This window comes from Kwoniella shandongensis, chromosome 9 (genome assembly GCF_008629635.2).
Source record: "Kwoniella shandongensis chromosome 9, complete sequence".
NCBI lineage: Eukaryota > Fungi > Basidiomycota > Tremellomycetes > Tremellales > Cryptococcaceae > Kwoniella > Kwoniella shandongensis.
The window spans coordinates 1,224,498-1,243,731 of record NC_089295.1 but is presented as its reverse complement, the minus strand read 5'-3'; the positions used below and the strand labels follow the sequence as shown (position 1 = coordinate 1,243,731).

Sequence of the window (19,234 nt, the reverse complement as noted above, 5' to 3'; positions counted from 1 at the left end):
AGTTAGTAACAAGATAAGCCGAAGCACAAGGAAGCACACTTGGTATCGACTCGACCTCATCTCTCACTACCTCTGGCTGTTATTATCGCTGATTGAGTCGACGTCAGATAGTTTGCTTTCTTGCTCATTGATCAGATCGGCGTGTATATAGAAGCCTGCCGTCCTGTGTATATAGGCTCTTCCCCTTTCCCGTCCATCAATTCGCCTCCCTTCGCTTCTATCTTGATTTAGCCCGATAGACCGACAACCATAAAAAGCCATGTCTACCAAATCAGACACCATCGTTGCTTCCAAAGAACAGTCGTATGACTGTAAGTCGCATGATTGTCTCCTCCCCTGCAGAACGTGTCTTCAGCCTTGACTAATTCTTCGAGCTTGACAGTCTTCTTCTACGGTACCCTCGCTGTCCCCGTCATTCTCCAGCGAGTCCTCGGACACAAGGGCGACAGTCTCACATTCCAGGATGCCATCCTTCCAAACTTCACTCGACACCGTGTGAAGGGCGAGACATACCCCGCTATCGTCGAGACAAAGCTCTTGGCGAACAACGAGATCGATGGGAATACCCGAGGAACATTAGTCAGAGGACTGAACTACGCCGACGTTACTGCTCTTGACTTGTTCGAAGGAACGGTAGTCTGTATTCCCTCACTTTCGGACTTGAACAAGTGACTGATACATCGGCTTCTAATCAAATAGGAATATAAGAGGGTTCAACTCCCTGTTCGAGCGTTGGGCGATCAATCGCCTATCAAAAAGCTGCCAGAAGTGTTGGCGAACCCTACAGCTCGAGCTGCTGCGCTTGACAAGGAGAATGGTGTTCAAGAAGGGGATACGACCGACGCTTGGGCATACGTCTGGAGTGATCCACTCGAGAGACTTGAGCCGGGTATCTGGGGGTGAGTGATTGGGCAGTCTGTATCTATCCGTTACAAACGCTTATATCTATCTCTCTTTCTCCAGGTTCGAGGAGTTCATTAAGGCCAAATCCTCTTTGTGGAAAGATCTTCCTTCAGATTGGTTTACCGACGTGGAGCGACACCGTGGCTCGTCAGAGGATTCGGACGGGGACGAGTCAAAGATTGAGGGGAAAACTGTCGAGGGTTCCCCAGAGTTCGGTCACGACATGTTGAAGTACTGGAAATTTAATGGTTGTGAGTGATCCATCCCGTTACAACGCAATTCGACTGATACTAATCGTTTGCACAGATGTCAATCTCAACCACGGCTCTTATGGATCACCTCCCCGACCCGTTATCGAATACATGCGCGAATTAAGCGACCAGATCGAGGGGAACCCAGATCTGTTTATGCGTCGAACATATTTCGCTCTTCTTGATCAAGTCCGAGAAGAGACGGCAGCCCTCATCGGTGCTGTCAAGGATGAGGTTGTAATCGTGCCAAATACTACTCACGGTGTCAACAATGTCGTAACGAACTTGGAATGGAACGATGGCGACATTATCATTAACTGTACGTTGGCCTTCGGTTTCACTTCTACGGGATTCTCACGCTTACAGCGGAGGATTTGGAATTGGAATAGATGCCACTACATACGGTGCTGTGGCCCAGACACTCAAATACCTCGCCGACACTCATCCCAATATCAGAGTTGAAACCATCAACGTCAACTTCCCAACTTCGCACGCCTCTATCGTACAGGCCACCGACGACCTGCTTGGCAAATACAACGAGGTCGCGGGTCCAAATTACACCGGTCAAAGCAAAGCGACAGGAAAGAAACCGGATGAGCGAGTAAAATTGGTCCTTGTGGATGCGATCGCAAGTAACCCAGGGTGAGTCGTAGTTTCTGACTTGATGTCTGGCCAGGCGAAGGGCGCGTGCTGAAGACAAATCGTGTACAGTGTCATATTCCCTTGGGAGGCGATCGTGGGCACTTGTAAGAAGTACGGCGTTATCAGCGTCGTCGATGCCGCCCACGCTATAGGTCAGATCAAGACCGATGTGAAGAAGGCGGACCCCGATTTCTGGGTATCTGTGAGTGCTTGACAACTCAACATCGAATCGGTCGATTGCCCCTGGCTGACAGATGAATGTGTCAGAACTGTCACAAGTGGTTGCTGAGGTGCGTGAGACATATTATATGAGCAGCGGTTATGATGCTGATCTGCTTGATACACAGTCACCGAGGAGGAGCTGTCCTTTACGTTCCAACCAGGTGTGTAGTTGGCCTAATCCCCGTTCTGCCTTCCCCTGTGTATGTACTGACACACTCCTTCGACGTAGGAATCAACACCTCATCAGGAGCACTTTCCCAACCTCTGCGGGTTACGAATCGACTCGTTACCCTACTCCTGGCGCAAACCGAAAGTGGGAATGGGCTTCACAGGTATGTAATCTGTCTGCTGCATACGCCTGTCAAGGTGTTTTTTGATGCGTTTGCTGAATGCTGACGTGATTGCATTTGATAGTACACTTGGACCGGTACCGTCGACTGGGCCCCTTACTTCTCCGTTATCAAAGCCCTCGAATTCAGGCGATCGATCGGTGGTGAAGACAGGATCATGAACTACACGCATACTCTCGCCGTAGAGTGAGTTGGCCCGGATCAAATACCACTATAAGCATGCTGACAATTCGTATCCGTGGATAGGGGTGCGAAGAGGGTCAGGAAGATCTGGGGAACTCAGATCATGGAGAACTCCGATGGAGAATTGACCGCTTCGATGGTGAGTAGCAGCACGTCTCGAGTACACCGGTGTCAGTACACCTGCGATACTGATACGATCTTCGTTTGTCCCAAAGTGCAACGTCGAGATTCCATATGCGTCATCGCCAAAGGATGTTCCCGAACAACTCTTACAACAGAGATACATCGATGACGAGCTATTCAAAGCTAACACTTTCATCGCTGCTGTGAGTCAAACGAGCGAGTCGAGCATTCGAATGGACTGGGTACTGAGATCCGATTTAGTTCCGACACGATGGGAAATGGTGGGCCAGGTTCTCGGCACAAGTATGGAACGACGTGAGCTGTTTATCTACTCCTACAGTGCCGGAAGGACACTCAGCTGACTCGGCTTTGTGTGTGTCTGTGTGTCTGTGTACAGTTGTCCGACTTCGAATATGCTGCCAAAGTCTTGCTAAGGATCGGTAAAGAAGTACAGTGAGTGACACCGATTCACTATTTGTGTATGAAACGTATAGAATGGGGTGCAGTGCAGTACTGACAGCCGAATTGAACAGGGAGGGGAAATACAAGAAGCAGGATATCAGTGAAGCGGAAACCAAAGAGCAAGCAAAAGGTCTGCCCGCCCAGGATCAATAGGTGGAAATTTAGTGAAGGTGAAATCGACCTGGTGACGGTGCCGTTGCTGAGCAATGAGGCATAGAAGGACGAAACAGGATGACGTGCCAACAGCTGGTCGGAACTTGTCATGAGTTGACCCAAAATTAAATCTTGGTAGATATCAGTTGAGTAAAGGAATAGATATTAAAAATAGAATGCAGCATCGGATGGAATTGATTGTGACTGGAATTGCGCTGAGCGAGATATTTTGTCAAAGCAAGACCCATTGCATATGTCTCAAAGGGTTGTCTACTTGGTGTGATGAATTCTGAGCTTGCCCGGGACGTGGACGTAGTTGTTGGCTGCAGGGGCACGAGGGTGTCAGCGCCCAGGTCATAGTGATAGGTATAAGACAGGGTGTGCGCGAATCTCGAGCAACATTGTGATTTGGTGACTATTTGACAGAACCCAGCCCGAGGTATCTCTAGCCCTCTCGAACCAGATCACCCGCTTGACGTTCCTCATGCACTCTCTCCTTCAGCTCGGGCAGTCAATCACACTAAGCACTGAGGAATCGAGAATTCTCCCTCATCCTAAACATATCTTCTCCCTCGTCAAGCGCTAACACCGCAGCGCAGCGCACCACACACCGCCCCCAGAACACTCAAACTACCAACCAACAAGTCCACGTAATACGATACGACATGACTCACCATAATTCTTCGGAGGGACGATGACCTTCTTCGGTTCGTCGACCTTATACCTCCAACCCTGCTTCTCTGCGAATCCCACCGCCTCCTCTTTACTCCTAAAGAACAAACTTGTTCCTTGCATATAATCGGCACTTGCCGCCCAGCCCATCAGAGGGTTTTCCCATCGTCCAGATCCTTGAAGGACGTCAAAGTCGATTATCCATCGCTTGGTCTTGCCTTTGGCGGATTGCATGGTCGTTTTGGTTGGTCGGTAGATTCGGACAGGGCGGTGGGAGAGTTCGACTGTCCGAGTCCCGGAGCGATAGCGAGGGGGCGAGGGCAATCGTATGGACCGATAAAGAGATATGGCGAAGGGGGAGGGATCAAAGAGCAGCCGGGGGAGAGCAAGGTTGGAAGGGGATTCGTGATGGCCGAGGAAGAGCGATAGCGGGAACGAGGCGCAAGGATCAGACCAAGAGAGCAAGATAGGAGTCAGGACAGAGGGGGAGAAGCAGCAAGAGAGGAAAGACGATTTAACCACATATGCGAGGGGGAGATGCAGAAGTGAAATCCAAGGGGAACAATGTGATTCGGGTATCAACAAGGACCAATGCGAAGCGAGAAAGAGAGAGCGAACACAAGACATCAGCGTCACCCTCCTCGGACGATGGTCCGCACGCTACGCGCTACGGACTTCGCTACCCCACTCACCCGGAGCACCGGAGACCAACTCTGCCTGAGGGATGGCTCCGAAATCATATTCTTCCAAATTCGATTGACCAGGTTGAGTAGGTGCTGGGACCGGTGATTGGGATTGAGATGATTTGGACTCGTTGAAACGAGGAGAGGAGAGATGGATCGCTCTTCGAGCGGTGGTACCGACGAGAGGTGTGGGGCCAGCGGCGGCGGCGGTACGGAATAACGGTCGGAGGGAGAGCATGATGGAGACTGTTGGGTTGGGTCAAGGAGTGAGTAATGTACTTGTGTCGTTGTTGTTGAATAGCACTCGGTGATGAGATAGGTGGAGAGGGATTGGAGGAGACGACGGACTACCATAGCAAGCGAGTGCAAAGGTGCCACATCGGATTTTGATGCAGCTATTGCCGAGTAAGGGGATATGGAGAGTGAATACATCTCCGCAATCGTCTCCACCGAGGAACCTGGACTCGTTGCAGAATTCTGATCCCATGGCTGTCGCACCCATTCTGCTAATGGATGTATGGAACAAACCTATCTCTGTGAAAGCCAAGCATAAATTCCCCACTGCTTCTATGGTTGGTTGTTGGTTTTGCCATTTGAGAATCATTATCTGAGTTTTACTTTTACAATGATGCAGTGGGTCACTGTCCCGATACCCTCTAGTGATGCACTGCGTAGCCAATGGTCAACTGAGCTAGCCAAGCTTCACATTGCACCATAAAAGGTCATGATAATTGGGATTCTGTTGAACTCACAATTCTGGCTATATATGCCCGAGGATGTTGGTGTTGGTAGTTGTCATGTGGAAGACACCCTTCAGTGTCTTCATTACCCATGTCATTACTAGCGCAACTGTCGGCCCTCCTCCTGGGTCCATCAGACAAGAAATCTATATTTCATGAATTACAAGTACCAAAACTGGCTTCTTAAGGTATATATTGACAGAGTTAGGAGTTCAGCAGAATCTCAATTGCCGTGACCTTTCAAACCGACATGAAGCTTGGATAATGTAGATGGCCAATGACTAGGCCATGAAGTTCAACATACATGCTACACCACTACCTGGACAGTCCTGTAAGGGCAAGTAGACACTTGTGGATGTCACCAGCAAGCTTGACCAGGGGAGATAGGGCAGTCAAGTGATCTCCAGTCCTGGCAGCATTGTCTGTAATTACATGGCAAATACTATCACAAAAGCACAGAACAGTTGGAGTGACAATCACAGAATGTCACCCCTGTACGGAGGGATACGGGAGGTGTCCAATGAAAAGGACAGTTTTTCGGGCTTGTTGTATAATTGACCCAGGTATAAGTGCCAACGGTGGCAACGGTGACGACAGGGGTAGTGATGACGACAAGAGTTGTTGGGTTGTGACCATCTGTGTGACTGTATGAGTGAGACTCAAATGGAGATCCATAACTGGGGATACTAACAACTGACTACAGAAGGGGTGGGGTATTTATACCTTGTTTGCCACCGAGAATATTTGCCACCTTACTAAGCAAATGGCTCGACAGAGCCAGGTACAAACAAAGGTACAGGAACATGTCTCGTAGGATTACACGTGCTGTGATTCATTACACAGAAGGCAGGTAGATGACCCTCACTTGAGTCTATTTATATGCATCCTGTCTGCCTACTTATCATGAATGACAACTACCAAGACCAGCGTTTTTGGGCATATATAGCCAGAATCCAAGGTTCAGCAGAAACCTGATTCTTGTGACTCAGGTAAAAACAATTGGCCACTGGCTAGGCAATGTGTTATAACACTACTTATATACATGCATGGCTCTCACAAGATCTCCAAACTATTGTAATATCAGTCAAAGAGGGCGGATAATGCCAGGTCAATCCATGTCTAATCAGGTTTGAGACCCCCATTTATTCAGCTTGTGTCAAATGTGCTTTTCTGATGTGTTGGTAGATCTCCCTGATGTTCTCTTGATACCTCCTGTACTGCCTACTTTGCCCAATGATTTCAAGAGCTTCAGACAAGCTACTCCTGCCAGGGGTGACATCACCATTGTGCCGAACAAAGCATATAGACTCTACATTCCGAATTGCATCGTCTTCAGATCTGTCCATGTCAAGTTCACCGCTGATTGTGGAGGGTTTACCCTCACTGGAAGTGGCTGCCATTGTGAGTTTCCATTTCGCAGTGGGACTTTGCTCCTCGCCGATTCTGCAATGATCGATCGTGTCACCTCTGCTGGTCCGATAGGTAAATATAACAACTGGAGTATCGGGTGCATTGACCCGTCTACACTCTGGTGTGACACTCCTCTCTGGGTAATACTGAAATGTCATAATCACATGAGCCCCAAAACTCCATGGCTCCAAAAGTGAAGATGAGAAGAAGCCAATTTGCCACTCACCAAATCAGGATTCATACGGACAGTGTATCTGATGTCACTTGACGACATTGTGTAGTGTGAACGTATGTACAGAATGTGTATCGAAAAGAAGTATGATGTAAGTGTGCTGGTGGGTTTAACTAGTCAAAGATAGGTGCTGTTGATAACATTGGGTGGAACCCTCCATCTGATCTGCTCTTCTTATAGCTTTGTAGCTGGCAGACCTTTGTTGTCCCATTAGCAGTCTATGTATGACAGCTGAACCCTATGACATCATATGACATCATATGACATCTGGTGACATAAAGGACACCATATGATCTGACACGCAATTGCTGCTGTTTCTGCACCCTATGATGTCATGTTGCATCATGCAGTTTGTGAGGTCATGCGACATCATCCTGTATCATGAGGTGTCATGACTGAGTCATGCCACAAGGCCATAACACATGTCCACTCTGTGGGACTGTGCAATGCAAAGTCAAATCACAATCTGACTCTGTGGGATTGTGGAAGATCAAAACACAAAGCCACTGTGTGGCATTGAGGCAAAGGAGATCAGGACACAAACCCTCACTGAGGCTTTGTGCTCCGGACTGAGGGTTATGAGGGACCCTCGCGGGATATAGCAAAAGGTATATAAGGTCGCTAGCTTTTGTACTCTGATCCGTTCTTTTCCCTCAAGGATCAAAAATATCGATTTGTCTTTACAAACTAGTTACATCGTTCAAGGCCTGTTCATGCTGTGTCTCGTCTGGAGCCTTGCACATACCATAACATCTTAGACGTTGTCTTCTACCTGTCATCAACACACACTTCCCCATTTGCTGATCCTTAACTCCCTTGTAGTCAACCAATCCTCAAGCTCATGGCTCACTCCCATCAATTGTGATCCAAGCTTGCCTTAAACCTTTGTTGTCTATCCTGTCTCTGGTGTCTACTAGGCCTTCTGAGGACAGGTCGTATCAAGGTCATTGTGAGATATGTGTATTTGAGCTTTGCCTAGATGCAACCAATGATGAAATGATAACAACACAGACCATGGGATGTGGGTGGCTCTCATTCCTATAACAATTTTGAATCAGATACATCATAGTGACAATGACAACAATGATGTGACCCCTCAGATCACAGGACCTTGTCAGTGGTGTTTCAATGTACCAAAGAGTGACCTATGTAAAGTAGGGACATGTATAATGATGTCAAATGATGTAAATCAAAGTCACAAAGAAGTCAATTGTCATGACCTGAACGACTGATCCACTGCTCCAGTATAACATGTCCTTGGACTGCTCAGATATGTGTTTGAAACCAGATTGAGATTGCACCAATCAATTCTGTGGCTTGTATTTTGTTCAGTCATGAAACCAGCATGCTGGTACTAGGTCTGGGACTAGGACCCAGAGCACTGTGGTGATATGGAGACAAAATTAAGTTTGTATATCTCTGGTGTTTCTCCATGATGAGATGTGTAAACATCCTCACACGCCTGAGGCCTCCAGATTACGCTTTATAGATTCGTCTTTCCCTACAGTGTGATTTCACTGAAATCAGGTGGACGCATGACTGACCTGACCCCTTTGCGGATTGAATGGTCACATAAGTCTTCGTGTCGAATGTAGCTGCTCATTATCAGCGTTTGTGGACTTCAACGAAGGTTGCTTGTACTCAGTTGGACGATCACCGAGTCCTCTGTAACTCTTCTCATGCAAGACTCGACGTGCGCTACGTCCAAAACAGGTGCAGCACTTAAATAGGACAGTACATGAGTTATCTATGCTACACCATCTCCTAACCAATGACTCCGTACCATGCTATTCTTCCACTGATGCTGATGCTGATACTGCTGATACCGATACCGATGATGACGAAGATTGAGGTACACCAAATCCCTTCACCTGACTCATCGGTCTCTTCTTTCCTTGTCCCGTTCCACTTCTCGTACTCGCATCAACACCACTGATAGACGAAGAGATCGATCTTGGATCCTCTACGCCGCCGTTCTTTGATCCCTCTTCGTCTTCCTCGGGATCCTCTTCGAGGTCCGTGTCGTCCAGCTGTTCCTCCCTATCACTAGTATAGGAGTTTCTCATATTACCCAATCCTTCACTTATCGTTGTTCCCCTCTCTCTCCTCACGCCAACCCCACCACCTTCACCAATTGAGAGCGCTAGATCCACAGGTGAAGAATACGATCTCTTCCTCCTCCCTTCATTCCCCCCATTCTGCGAATGCGGGCCATTCTGTCGATTCATTCCTGCGGAGGATTTCGAGGTTTCCAGCTTCTTCCCGGATTTCGAAGTACGTCGAGGGAATGGATGCGCTACGTCTTCCCTATACGCCAGCTCCTCGATGCCTATTAATTGCGTAAGAGTTTCGGGTTCCAACTTGATTTCGAACAAGTCGAGGATGAAGCGTCGAACAGGGGCTTGATAGTGATTTGAAGAGATGGACAGGAGAGCTCGGTGGAAGAGTGTGATAGAGGAGAAGTATCGAGGGTGACGATTGCGTATCCTACAGCGTTGGCAGTGAGATTAGCACATTCCACCACCAGGCTGCAGTCTTCATAAGACAGTTGAGAGAGCGGGAGACTGAGCTACTACTGCTTGAACCTCGGCAGGCAGTAACCCACTTTTTCAAGTTGTTCATCGCACCAGCTGCCAGGACGTAATTCGACAAATTCGCGATACTCGTCATGATCTCGCCCTCAAGTCCGGACAGCTTAGGTAGCGGTACATGCTTAGCTCGCAAGTCTGTAATGTCCCATGGCTCGATCTGTCGCCGATTGCAAGTCAGTATTCTTGCTATGTCTTGTGGTACTTCTGCCTATTGGATACAAGGCTGATGTTGCTCACCCGGACGAATCTCGAGATATCGTTAGGTAGACATAATCCGGTTGTATGTCCTAACGGTGTGCGCGTTGCTATCCAGCCAAACTCTTCTAATATCTCGGCGCCCATACGTGTGGAAGAGATCAACCCAATGACGAAGAAACATGTTCTAATTAACGGGAACGCAATTGAATCAGCAACGTCAGTTGGTATGAGACACAGTCGAACTCACCCTCGTATTGTTAAGATTGGTGATTGTTCTGCGATCTCGATGATGTCCTCTATGATCTCTTCGTCCTCGAGGAAAGGTAGACCACCTTCTGTTGATCCGATATTACCCTACGTCAACAATCAACGCGTCAGTCCCACCACCTGTCGACCTTCGACGCGAACCTATAAGCAAATACTCACCAAAGCCCATAGAACACTCTTGAGACTGGTCAAGACCGATTGATCCTCCGCTTCCATCCCATGCAATCGCACAACTTCCGCAAATTCCGCTACGATTCCTCGTTCTTTGACCAACTGACATCCCTCTGGTGTCTTGGTCAATTCACCAATGAAATGGGTCGGCGCAGGACCATCGTATAGCCTACAATCACGTGCATCCTTATGTCAGCCTTGCTTTGTGGATTGCAGTTCTGCAACTCACCAATAATCCTCTACCACATCGCTGGACCAAGGTCGGATCGTTTTGGACACAAAGGTCTCAGCTTCGATCACATACAGGATATTGCGATCCTTGAGTAATCGCATCAGCTAGGGGTTCTCGCTTTCATCGGTTGATTGGGCTCACCGCTAGCCAGCTGTCCAGCTCGCGATCGATGTACTCTGCCTGATGAAGATAACGGAATCCTACACTGGTCGATACGAATCTGTAATCAGCGCAGAAAATGCGTCAGCTCATGACTCCTGTGAACTAGTCATTTTAGGGAATCCGCTACCCACCGCATGAAAAGTGGATGCCCAATATCTCCAAGGTGTTCCAAAGTCGGCCTAAGTTGTACAATCTTCTCCAAACATTCTGGATCCGTACATGCCTCTTCCAGGTACATGACCGCCACATCGCAAACTTCCATGGCAGTGTCGTATAGTTGCGTGATCATAAGTTGAAGACCCCAGTCCAGCAGATTTGGTTGTTCTTGCAACAATCTACCAAGGTGATGAGTAGCGAATAGTCGTGTTTCCTAGGCGCAATTACAGAATTAGCTTGTCAATTTAGGCTCGACTGAGAGGATAGCTCACCATGTAGCTCGAAGTGAGAGCTTTGGAAAGCACGATCCGAGGATGCGCGTCCCTGTAGTCCTATCAGCGAGGTATTCTTGAAGAAGTCAATGGTCGATGGTCGCTCACAGTGTGTAATCGAAGCATTCAATGATGATCCGAATGATATCATCCCTACTCCTCTGCTCGCTCAAATGGTAGAAGGAGGTGAAGAACTTGAACTTCTCAAGGAGTCTGTAGCACATTCAACATCAGTGACATTTCGCGTTGATACGCCTCACAGTGGCGAGGACCACTCACTTCATCCCCTCGCGATGCTTGCTCAGCGTTCCTATCATTTCAAAATACCCATATGTGAGGGTATTCTCCAATCGATCTCTAGCGAATATCGGCTGGGCAGTAGGATGTCCCACATACTATCCCATTTGTTAGTCCCCAGTGTGTGCTACCTTGTCGAGTCCATTGCTCACCTGATCAAGCTCGTTGAAGCACTCCAACATTTGCCTCAAGAGCTTGTCTTCCGTCAAGAACCTGATCCCTTCCGGATTGCTGAGCATCGTAGATAGTAGCGAACACCCTAATCTGACCCATTTGTGATTCGGCTAATTCAATCACCGCTATCAGCTAGTTGCCACGCTGAAGAGGGAAGGCAGAAAGCTTTGGAGTTGGCCCTATGGACTTACTCTCGTACGTTTCACAGCTGAAAATCGATTATTATACGGATGATAGAACGAGAACAACCTGCGCATGAACTTGGTCGCTTTGATAGCTTCATCAATTCGCTTGGGGTTCAGTAATGGTCCTTCCACTAAATCGGTGATGATTTCGTAGTTCCACTTGGTATGATCTCGATGCAGGAGTAGCTAGCAGGAATGGACAGTCAACATTTGCCTGTGACACGCAAACGGATGGGGCACTGACCCCTGAATCAACGATCATCTGCTGGAATTGCTTATCCTCGATTTGCAGACCTAGACGAAGCTTGACCTGTTGAACCTGTCGCTGACCACGTATCAGGGGATCTTGCTGAGTCATAGCCGAACTGCGACACAAGGTCAGCGTCATCCAGGCAATCTTTCTGTGAACGACTCACTTTGTCTTGTCTCTAGCTGCTCGCTTGACTGCTTTCGTCTGATTCCGATTTAAGCTATCGATGGACGAAAGAGCAGAGAGAGCTGACATCCTTTCGCCGGGGTTCTTGAAATCGGTGGCCTCCGAGAATAATCGAGGTAACGACTACGACAGACCGTTAGACCTTGGTCACCTATAGAGGTAGAATAGGAGAAGCGTGTGCTTACCTGAAGTTCTGCCGCAAATTTCATCGGTAGTACGGTGTTCGCCATTTGCAACACCTCCCCAAGTAGCAGCGTAGCTTTTCGATTGAGAGTCCCATTATCTTCCTCAATGACCGAAATCAAGGCCTAGACAGTGGGGCGTTATCAGTGACACAGGAACACGCGAGTATATGGTGGTGTAGACTAACCTCTATTAGACCGGATTCGATGAAAATAGACAATAGCAAAGCGACATAGTGATCGACCAGTGTCTGATTCCTTGGTTCCTCGTCATCGTTGACCCCATCGTCAAGCTGTTGAGTCGCTGCTTCTTGGGTTCTTGTATAGACTGTACATGCCCGTCGTAAGTTCATCCGTAGGTTACGTTCAGAGCGCGGTTCAAACGAGAGACACACCTGTCAGCCGCTTCCCATCCAGGAAGGCGTTCATATATGTTGGCGTCTTTATCCGCAAAGCCGCAAAGAACAGATTCAATAGCGCGTCCTACCTCGAGGGAGTCAGTCAATCCGCCTCTGGTGATAACAGATAACGCGAAACACCCACCCTCATATCGATGTTCGGTACATGTAGCGAACCAATGAGCGATTTGATCGCCCTACATTCGTCCATGCACATGTACAGTAGTCCTGCGGCATCATCTTGTATCAGCTGGGTCGCTTTCGAAGCAAGAAAGGGAGATGAGCTCACCTGGCCAAGATGCCAGAAGCATACCAATGTTCTTGACGCAATTTTGTAGATTTTCCAGATGTCGAGCCTGGAAGCGTGATGGTATCTTTCCATAGGCTTCGGTAAGGCCGACTAGTACAGCCTGACCTCGCCACAGGCATCAGCGTTTGTTCATACTACTTAGGGTTCCATATTAGACGACGAGACTTGTGGAACTCACTTCGAGATCGGATCCAGGTAAGAGCAATTCTCTCGTCGAAGGCTGATTCACCAGATATAGTAACATCCCTGTGATAGCTGGACCTAGTTCTGACGGTCCATCTTTGAATGTGAGAAGTACCGTTCGGAAAGCGTTCGATTTTACCAGACACCGCAGGTCAAGAATACCTATCACCCAACCTTTGATGAGCACGACATCGAGAAAAATTCGTCAATAATGACTACGTACCAATCTCTACCAGCGTCTCCATGCACACCGTCCTCATCGCATCGTCCGGGTTTTCGGCCGCACTAACGATAGCCCTCACCAGACCATCTGTCAATGCCACTCTGTTCTGAAGTATCTCGGACATCGGTCCGCTACCACAGTCCATTTCTTGCACTCGATGTCGGGATTGCGATCGTGATTTGATGGGAGATGATGGAGGTCGTGATTTCGGTGGTGGGGGAAGAATGATGACGGATCGTATCAGACGCAGAGCTTGTTCTCGTTCATGGACAGCCTTGGCGTCTCGCGTGAAAGTGCTGAAAAGGGGTCAGATAGGCTGTGTGGAAGACGGTGAAGGAGACCACTCACCGTATGATGAGCCATTCCAAGCCTGAAGATAGCATCTTCCCCCATGTTTGACGAGTCAGAAGATACCTCAGTATCCTATAGCCAGCAGCTCTTCGTCGAGGTGTGGACGAGTCACCCAGGAACGGCAAAACCCTAGATAAGTTTGTCCAAGACAAAGTCAGTACGACGTGATCCAGTCACCCAGAGATTTGTATAAACTCACCCTTCGAGTACTTCGTCCACGTCCAGATTCGCTCTGACCCCTTCGGACTGTTTCAACATCTCTCCCAGCTTGTTCAACGATTCACAAGGTCCATCTATCCTCTCATCTTCCCCTTCCCCTTCCTTCTCTTTCCCTTTGCCTCTTCCCAGATCTCTCAAGCGTCTCAAGATCATGCCAGCCGTTTCAAGCATGGCTGATATATTCTCATCTTCGAAGGTTGAGCCTTTGATAGGAGATGATACCATCCCTGTATTGAAACCCATCCGTGAGATACCTCCTTCTAATCCTCCTCGACCAGCGATGTAATCAAAGCTGTCTTCGCCGGCAGATCTGGATCGCCTTCGATTTCCACCGCTAGCACTAGCACTACTACCACTCCCGCTGGCGATGCTGTCCAAACCACCATTACGAGAGGGTGTACCTTGTAGAGAATAGCTCTCAGCTTCTCGTTCAGGTGTCACACTGGAATGTTGGCGAGGTACTCGAGGTCGGGTGGTGTTAGATAGGAGGGTGGAGGAGGACATGGATGAGGAGAGGGGTTGAACGAGGGACGAATTGGAGGCATATCCGTTAAGTCGATGTTGGGGTCGTCGGCGAGCTCGTTGAGGTGTACCTGCGCACACGAGCAACATCGGCATTGAGTCAGCTGGAGCAACAGTGGTTAGGCTATGCTGGTACCTACCTCTTAGCTTCTCAAGCTTGGCCTCCAATGTCTTGATATGTTCATTCGCAGCTTCCAACTGCGCCGTAATGTTCGCTTTGACCTTGTCCTGCTCACTACTCTCTTGATCTCCCGTCTTCTTCTCGATGACCTATCGGAATGGACAGATCGAGCGAGCGAGAACAAACATCAGCACTTACTCACGCACACCACCTCTTGGGAATACCTTATACGAAGAGTTGGGCCTCGTGATCGCACTTACATCTAACATCTTCTCTGCTCCATATTGTACTCTCCTCTCAATAGCAAGCTTGTTTTCGATACTCTCAACCTGATCAGGACATCAAAGCTAATCAACCACTTGTCCCACACCATTGAGCTAGTTTGGGATGACTTATGGCCAACTCACCGTCTCTCCCTCTTCAATGACCACGCCATCATCTCCACCAGGACCGAGGAAGCTATCCATACTCGGTCTTTGTACAAAAGACGGTCTTGAGCTATAACTACTCATCTTGATACGATATCTCCCTCAGTGGTGTGTGATACAGTGAAAGACCTTCGCCAAGCGGCTTAGGGAGGAGGAAAATATATCATGAGCTGCCGTGTTGTTGTTTTGATTCCCGTCGTATTGGTGGAAGAAGCGCGCAATAACGTCCGACGTATTGTAGTGCGAAGGAATGGTCGTTCGGTGCGTGCTGACCGAGCAGGAAAGTTTCGAGATCAGGCTGTATAGCTCCACCTCACAGCTCCGTCTCGCCTACGTGTACGATGTGTGTATAAACAAGGAAGTGAAGTGAAGTAAATATGTGGACTTGGGCAAACAGAGGCGCAGTCGGTGGATTAATGGTTGGGTGAAAGGATGCGGGGCCATAACATAACGGGCGACGACGACGGAATCAATTAAGCGCTCTGGTCACTGGCGGCGCTGGACATCACGGTGATTTCTTGTGGTGAGCGGATACGATATGCTCCTTTATGTGAGGCATCACACGATCATGTACGCTGAGATTAGATTGATCAATGGGAGCTTGCCTGACCTCGCGAAGTATAAAACTAGTAAAAATCCATAAAAACCATGTAAAAACAGAAAAAAAGAACACTACACTACCTCACCGACAAGTCGCCGTTCATTAGTTCTCCTTGGTTTATCCTTCCATTCCGTAAACTCATTGACCCATCGTAAACGTTATCCAACATATCCTTTTCCTTTTCCTTCCGATATGATACACTCCTTGTCTACCTCCATGAACATTGTATAAACAAAAAACAAAAAATCCCATCTATCATTATCTGTCTTTCAACTAGACGCGGTCTGAGACGAGAGGATATGTTGAGTGACGATCACTCGTCTCTCCCTCTTTGTCCTTCTCCCATCCGTGAGCATCGTTAAGAACGAGGTCGTCATCAAGACTCTCGACGGTGGAGTCGACAAGCGTGGATGTCGGTGGGAAGAAGAAGCAGATTGTGAGGTAGATGAACGCAGCGATGAAGGTTGATGTGAGCCATGATGCTTTGTCTGTAGGTGAGAGCAAGAGGTCAGCAGAGGAACGGGATATGCTGTATTGTACTTCCAAAGGCGACCAACTCACAGAAGTACTGGTAGTTTCCGATGTCAACTTTGCCATTGATGGCATGGATCAAGCCCGGAAGGTTGATTGGCACAACGATGAGAAGTGTGAGAGCCGCTCGCCAGTTAACACCAAAGGTGTACTTGTAGATACCCTCGTTTTGGTACAACATGGGTACGTGCAGCTTCGTCCTTCTGACGATCCAGTAATCGGAGATCATGATGGCGACGATAGGAGCGAGGACAATGATGTAACCGCTCAGGAAAGTGGTGAGAGAAGTGGCGCTCTTCTGTATCTTCCACGGTGCTGTTGCCCAACCACCGATGATGGCGGTCAAGAAAGCACCTCGTTTGATGTTCAGCCATTTTGGAGCCAAGAAGGCGAAATCGTTAGAAGAGGCGATGGAGTTCGTAGAGATGTTGGTACCGAGAGTGGCGAGGGCGAATGCAAAGGCGACGAAAAATGCGCCAGCTCGGTTAGTCCAAAGACCAATGATGGCAGTGGGATCCCAGTAAAGGGTTCCGTAGATGGCTTGACCGGCAGATGCGATGACAATACCGATGAAGGAGAAGACAAAGTACACAATCGGGATGAACAACATCTGCCAGTAGGCATCCGAAGTTCGGTGAGCGTATCGAGTCAAATCGGGCTGCGGGTGTTTTGATCAGCCCAACTCGAAGCGTTTCATGTTCGCCACACAACACTTACAATGTTGAGAGCAAGGGTAGTTTTACCGCTAATGGCAACGTTGATACCAGCGACCCAAGCCCATGATCTCTTCGCACCGGTCAAGGTAGAGTGTCTCTGGAAGACGGGACCAGCGCCACCAGCCTCACGGACCGCCCAGCCAAGAGTAGCAAAGGCAGCGATAACGGCAAGCACGGACTTGATAAAGAAGAGCCATCGCATTTTTCGAGGAGGAATCAGGACCAGGGGGAATTGGACTGTGAAGGATGAATTTATTGTCAGCAATGCCTAGAAAACAAATGCAGAGACAACCAGGAATATCACACACTGGTCCAGAAAACAAAGTAGGCAATCATCTTGTCACTGGTAACTCCTTGCGAAGCAGGGATGGTGTTGTGCAGATGAGCCAGTTGCGGCCAGATGGCTCTCAGGCAGATGAGCGTACACGAAGCACCGATATATGTGTTGATACTGCCACCGTTGGCGTCAGTGCTGCCAGCATCGACTCAAAAGCTAATCATCGACTCACCCAAAGTAAAGCATACCCAAGACGAGACGAGAGAAGACGGCAAAGTAGGAGAAGTAGAATCCTAGTGACGCTCGGGAGGCGACGGAGAAGGGGATGTGGTGGCGAGAACCGACCACACCGTTCAACGTAACAGCAGCAGCGATGATGATGTTTCCAATGGCGCTGTGAGAACCGATGTCAGCGAATGGAAGCAGGAATACAGGGGTGGATCACTCACATGGCGGCTGAAGCCTCTCGCCAGCTCAGGCCCAGGGCAACGATAGAACCAGCTTGTTGCATGGTACCGACGTTGGCTCCATCAGCCAACCAAAGGAAAAGGTAGTTGATGCTGAAAGGACCGACAGAGTAATTCAGCGATACTTGTTGTTTGTGCCGAAGACTGTTATAAGAATACTTACGCTCGCCAGTTCCGTTGCTCGACAGGGACGACATCGACATCCGCGTTACTCCACCCATCGTGGGTCGCATAAGATGCAGGAGGAGTGTCGAGGTACCAATACTCCCTCGTGAACCACTTTCTCGGTTCCGGCTTTGTAAAAGAGAATCTGCTGGACATTTCGAATCAAGTTGAATGAGACTGTCGAGGAAAGGGGGGAGAGATGGGGGATCAAGTCGAATGCTCTTTATATGTCGTGTGAAGCTAGTGTGATGACGATTACGATGGTGATGGGCGAATGCAAGTCAGCATGTGATGCGGGCTGATCTCGGATCGCTATTCGCTTTCTGTGCTACTACCGGCACCAGGCACGTAGAGACAGAAATAAACAGAAGTTAAAGGATAAGAAGCAATAAACGACGAGGATGGGGAGACGCTAGGAGAATTGCCATGTTGATCAAAGGTATATATACCCTTCCGTTGCTCCAACAAATGACTGCGTAGACATTCGTCCAGGTCGTCAAGGAGTGAGTGATGATTGACATTCGGTGAGATGGGGGAACGGGGATGAAGAGGGACAGAGGAGAGGCAATATTGCCCATCACCTCTCGACGAAAAGGTCCCACATGCGGGAGGGGCGCAAGTAGTGAAATGCACTGATCACCGACTGACACACATGGAAGTCTGTGTTGGTGGTGGTGGTGTTCTGGGCCATGGGAAAGGTACGCGCACAGACCCACAACATCACTATCACCAGTGGAGCGCAGGCATTGCGACGGACCGAGGCGGAAGAGATAGGACATGGATCACTCACCTCCAATACTCCTCTAGGTCCGATTCTATTTTCACTCCTTGACTCCAAGCTCACAAGTTTGTCGTCAAGTCGAAAGCAGGTCCAAACTCTCGAGTGCGATGCGTGCTTGGACAGAACGCAATGAAACTGGGTGTGAATGGCTTGATGGGAGGAAGGAACGAACCAAGCTCTTCTCCCAACGATGGCGCTTTTGATTTTGTCGTGTCGACTCTGAAACGGGACGGATAAACGGCCGAACTAAAGAGTTTCTCGTCGCGATCGATTTCGATTTCGCTCGCAAGTGTCTGTTGTTGAGCAGGCAGGAAGATGGACTGATGACTAGTATCAAAGGAATACCCCTGACAACCAGATATTTGGGTCCAAGCGCAACACTTAGCGCTATATTACAGGGCGGGCGGTGGTGCCTGTCTGCGGCACAAGTAGATATCCCTTCAGCATGCATGCATGGAATGGGATGGAGACGGAGGAAGGGGGTGTCGACTCGTCTCGTCTCGTCTCGTAATGCAAGGGGATGGTGGTTGTCAACTCACTTAGACTAAAGTCTGAAATATTGATCGTAGTCTAAATTGAGAATCGAGGGTGG

The 19,234-nt window shown here is 48.8% G+C and overlaps 4 protein-coding genes across 4 annotated transcripts; 1 reads left to right on the top strand and 3 right to left on the bottom strand.

Annotated features, from left to right (window-relative positions):
* Window positions 1-259: 259 nt before the first annotated feature.
* Window positions 260-3,289, top strand: CI109_105361 (uncharacterized protein; the record flags this gene model as incomplete). Its single annotated transcript, XM_065967650.1, has 16 exons — window positions 260-311; window positions 383-633; window positions 700-899; window positions 964-1,154; window positions 1,210-1,473; window positions 1,544-1,796; window positions 1,866-1,998; window positions 2,064-2,086; window positions 2,144-2,179; window positions 2,248-2,350; window positions 2,433-2,554; window positions 2,615-2,690; window positions 2,767-2,877; window positions 2,936-2,989; window positions 3,072-3,127; window positions 3,208-3,289. The coding sequence occupies 16 exons, from the start codon at window positions 260-262 to the stop codon at window positions 3,287-3,289; spliced, it is 2,007 nt and encodes a 668-aa protein (XP_065823722.1).
* Window positions 3,290-3,559: 270 nt separating this feature from the next.
* On the bottom strand, window positions 3,560-4,882 carry CI109_105360 (uncharacterized protein; the record flags this gene model as incomplete). The annotated part of the gene is made up of 3 exons (XM_032008064.1): window positions 3,560-3,612; window positions 3,964-4,245; window positions 4,654-4,882. 3 exons carry the CDS (start codon window positions 4,880-4,882, stop codon window positions 3,560-3,562), a joined length of 564 nt encoding a protein of 187 aa, XP_031857666.1.
* Window positions 4,883-8,813: 3,931 nt separating this feature from the next.
* Window positions 8,814-15,188, bottom strand: CI109_105359 (uncharacterized protein; the record flags this gene model as incomplete). Its single annotated transcript, XM_032008063.1, has 27 exons — window positions 8,814-9,513; window positions 9,632-9,774; window positions 9,855-9,999; window positions 10,063-10,169; window positions 10,242-10,422; window positions 10,483-10,571; window positions 10,627-10,705; window positions 10,779-11,017; window positions 11,076-11,127; window positions 11,184-11,288; window positions 11,355-11,470; window positions 11,525-11,656; window positions 11,738-11,917; window positions 11,976-12,096; window positions 12,148-12,290; window positions 12,353-12,475; window positions 12,538-12,677; window positions 12,745-12,832; window positions 12,893-12,975; window positions 13,037-13,157; window positions 13,236-13,402; window positions 13,464-13,759; window positions 13,812-13,943; window positions 14,014-14,626; window positions 14,696-14,825; window positions 14,937-15,005; window positions 15,084-15,188. 27 exons carry the CDS (start codon window positions 15,186-15,188, stop codon window positions 8,814-8,816), a joined length of 4,599 nt encoding a protein of 1,532 aa, XP_031857665.1.
* Window positions 15,189-15,978: 790 nt separating this feature from the next.
* Window positions 15,979-18,017, bottom strand: CI109_105358 (uncharacterized protein; the record flags this gene model as incomplete). Its single annotated transcript, XM_032008062.1, has 7 exons — window positions 15,979-16,193; window positions 16,267-16,894; window positions 16,954-17,189; window positions 17,261-17,403; window positions 17,462-17,623; window positions 17,679-17,789; window positions 17,860-18,017. 7 exons carry the CDS (start codon window positions 18,015-18,017, stop codon window positions 15,979-15,981), a joined length of 1,653 nt encoding a protein of 550 aa, XP_031857664.1.
* Between the last annotated feature and the right edge of the window lie 1,217 nt (window positions 18,018-19,234).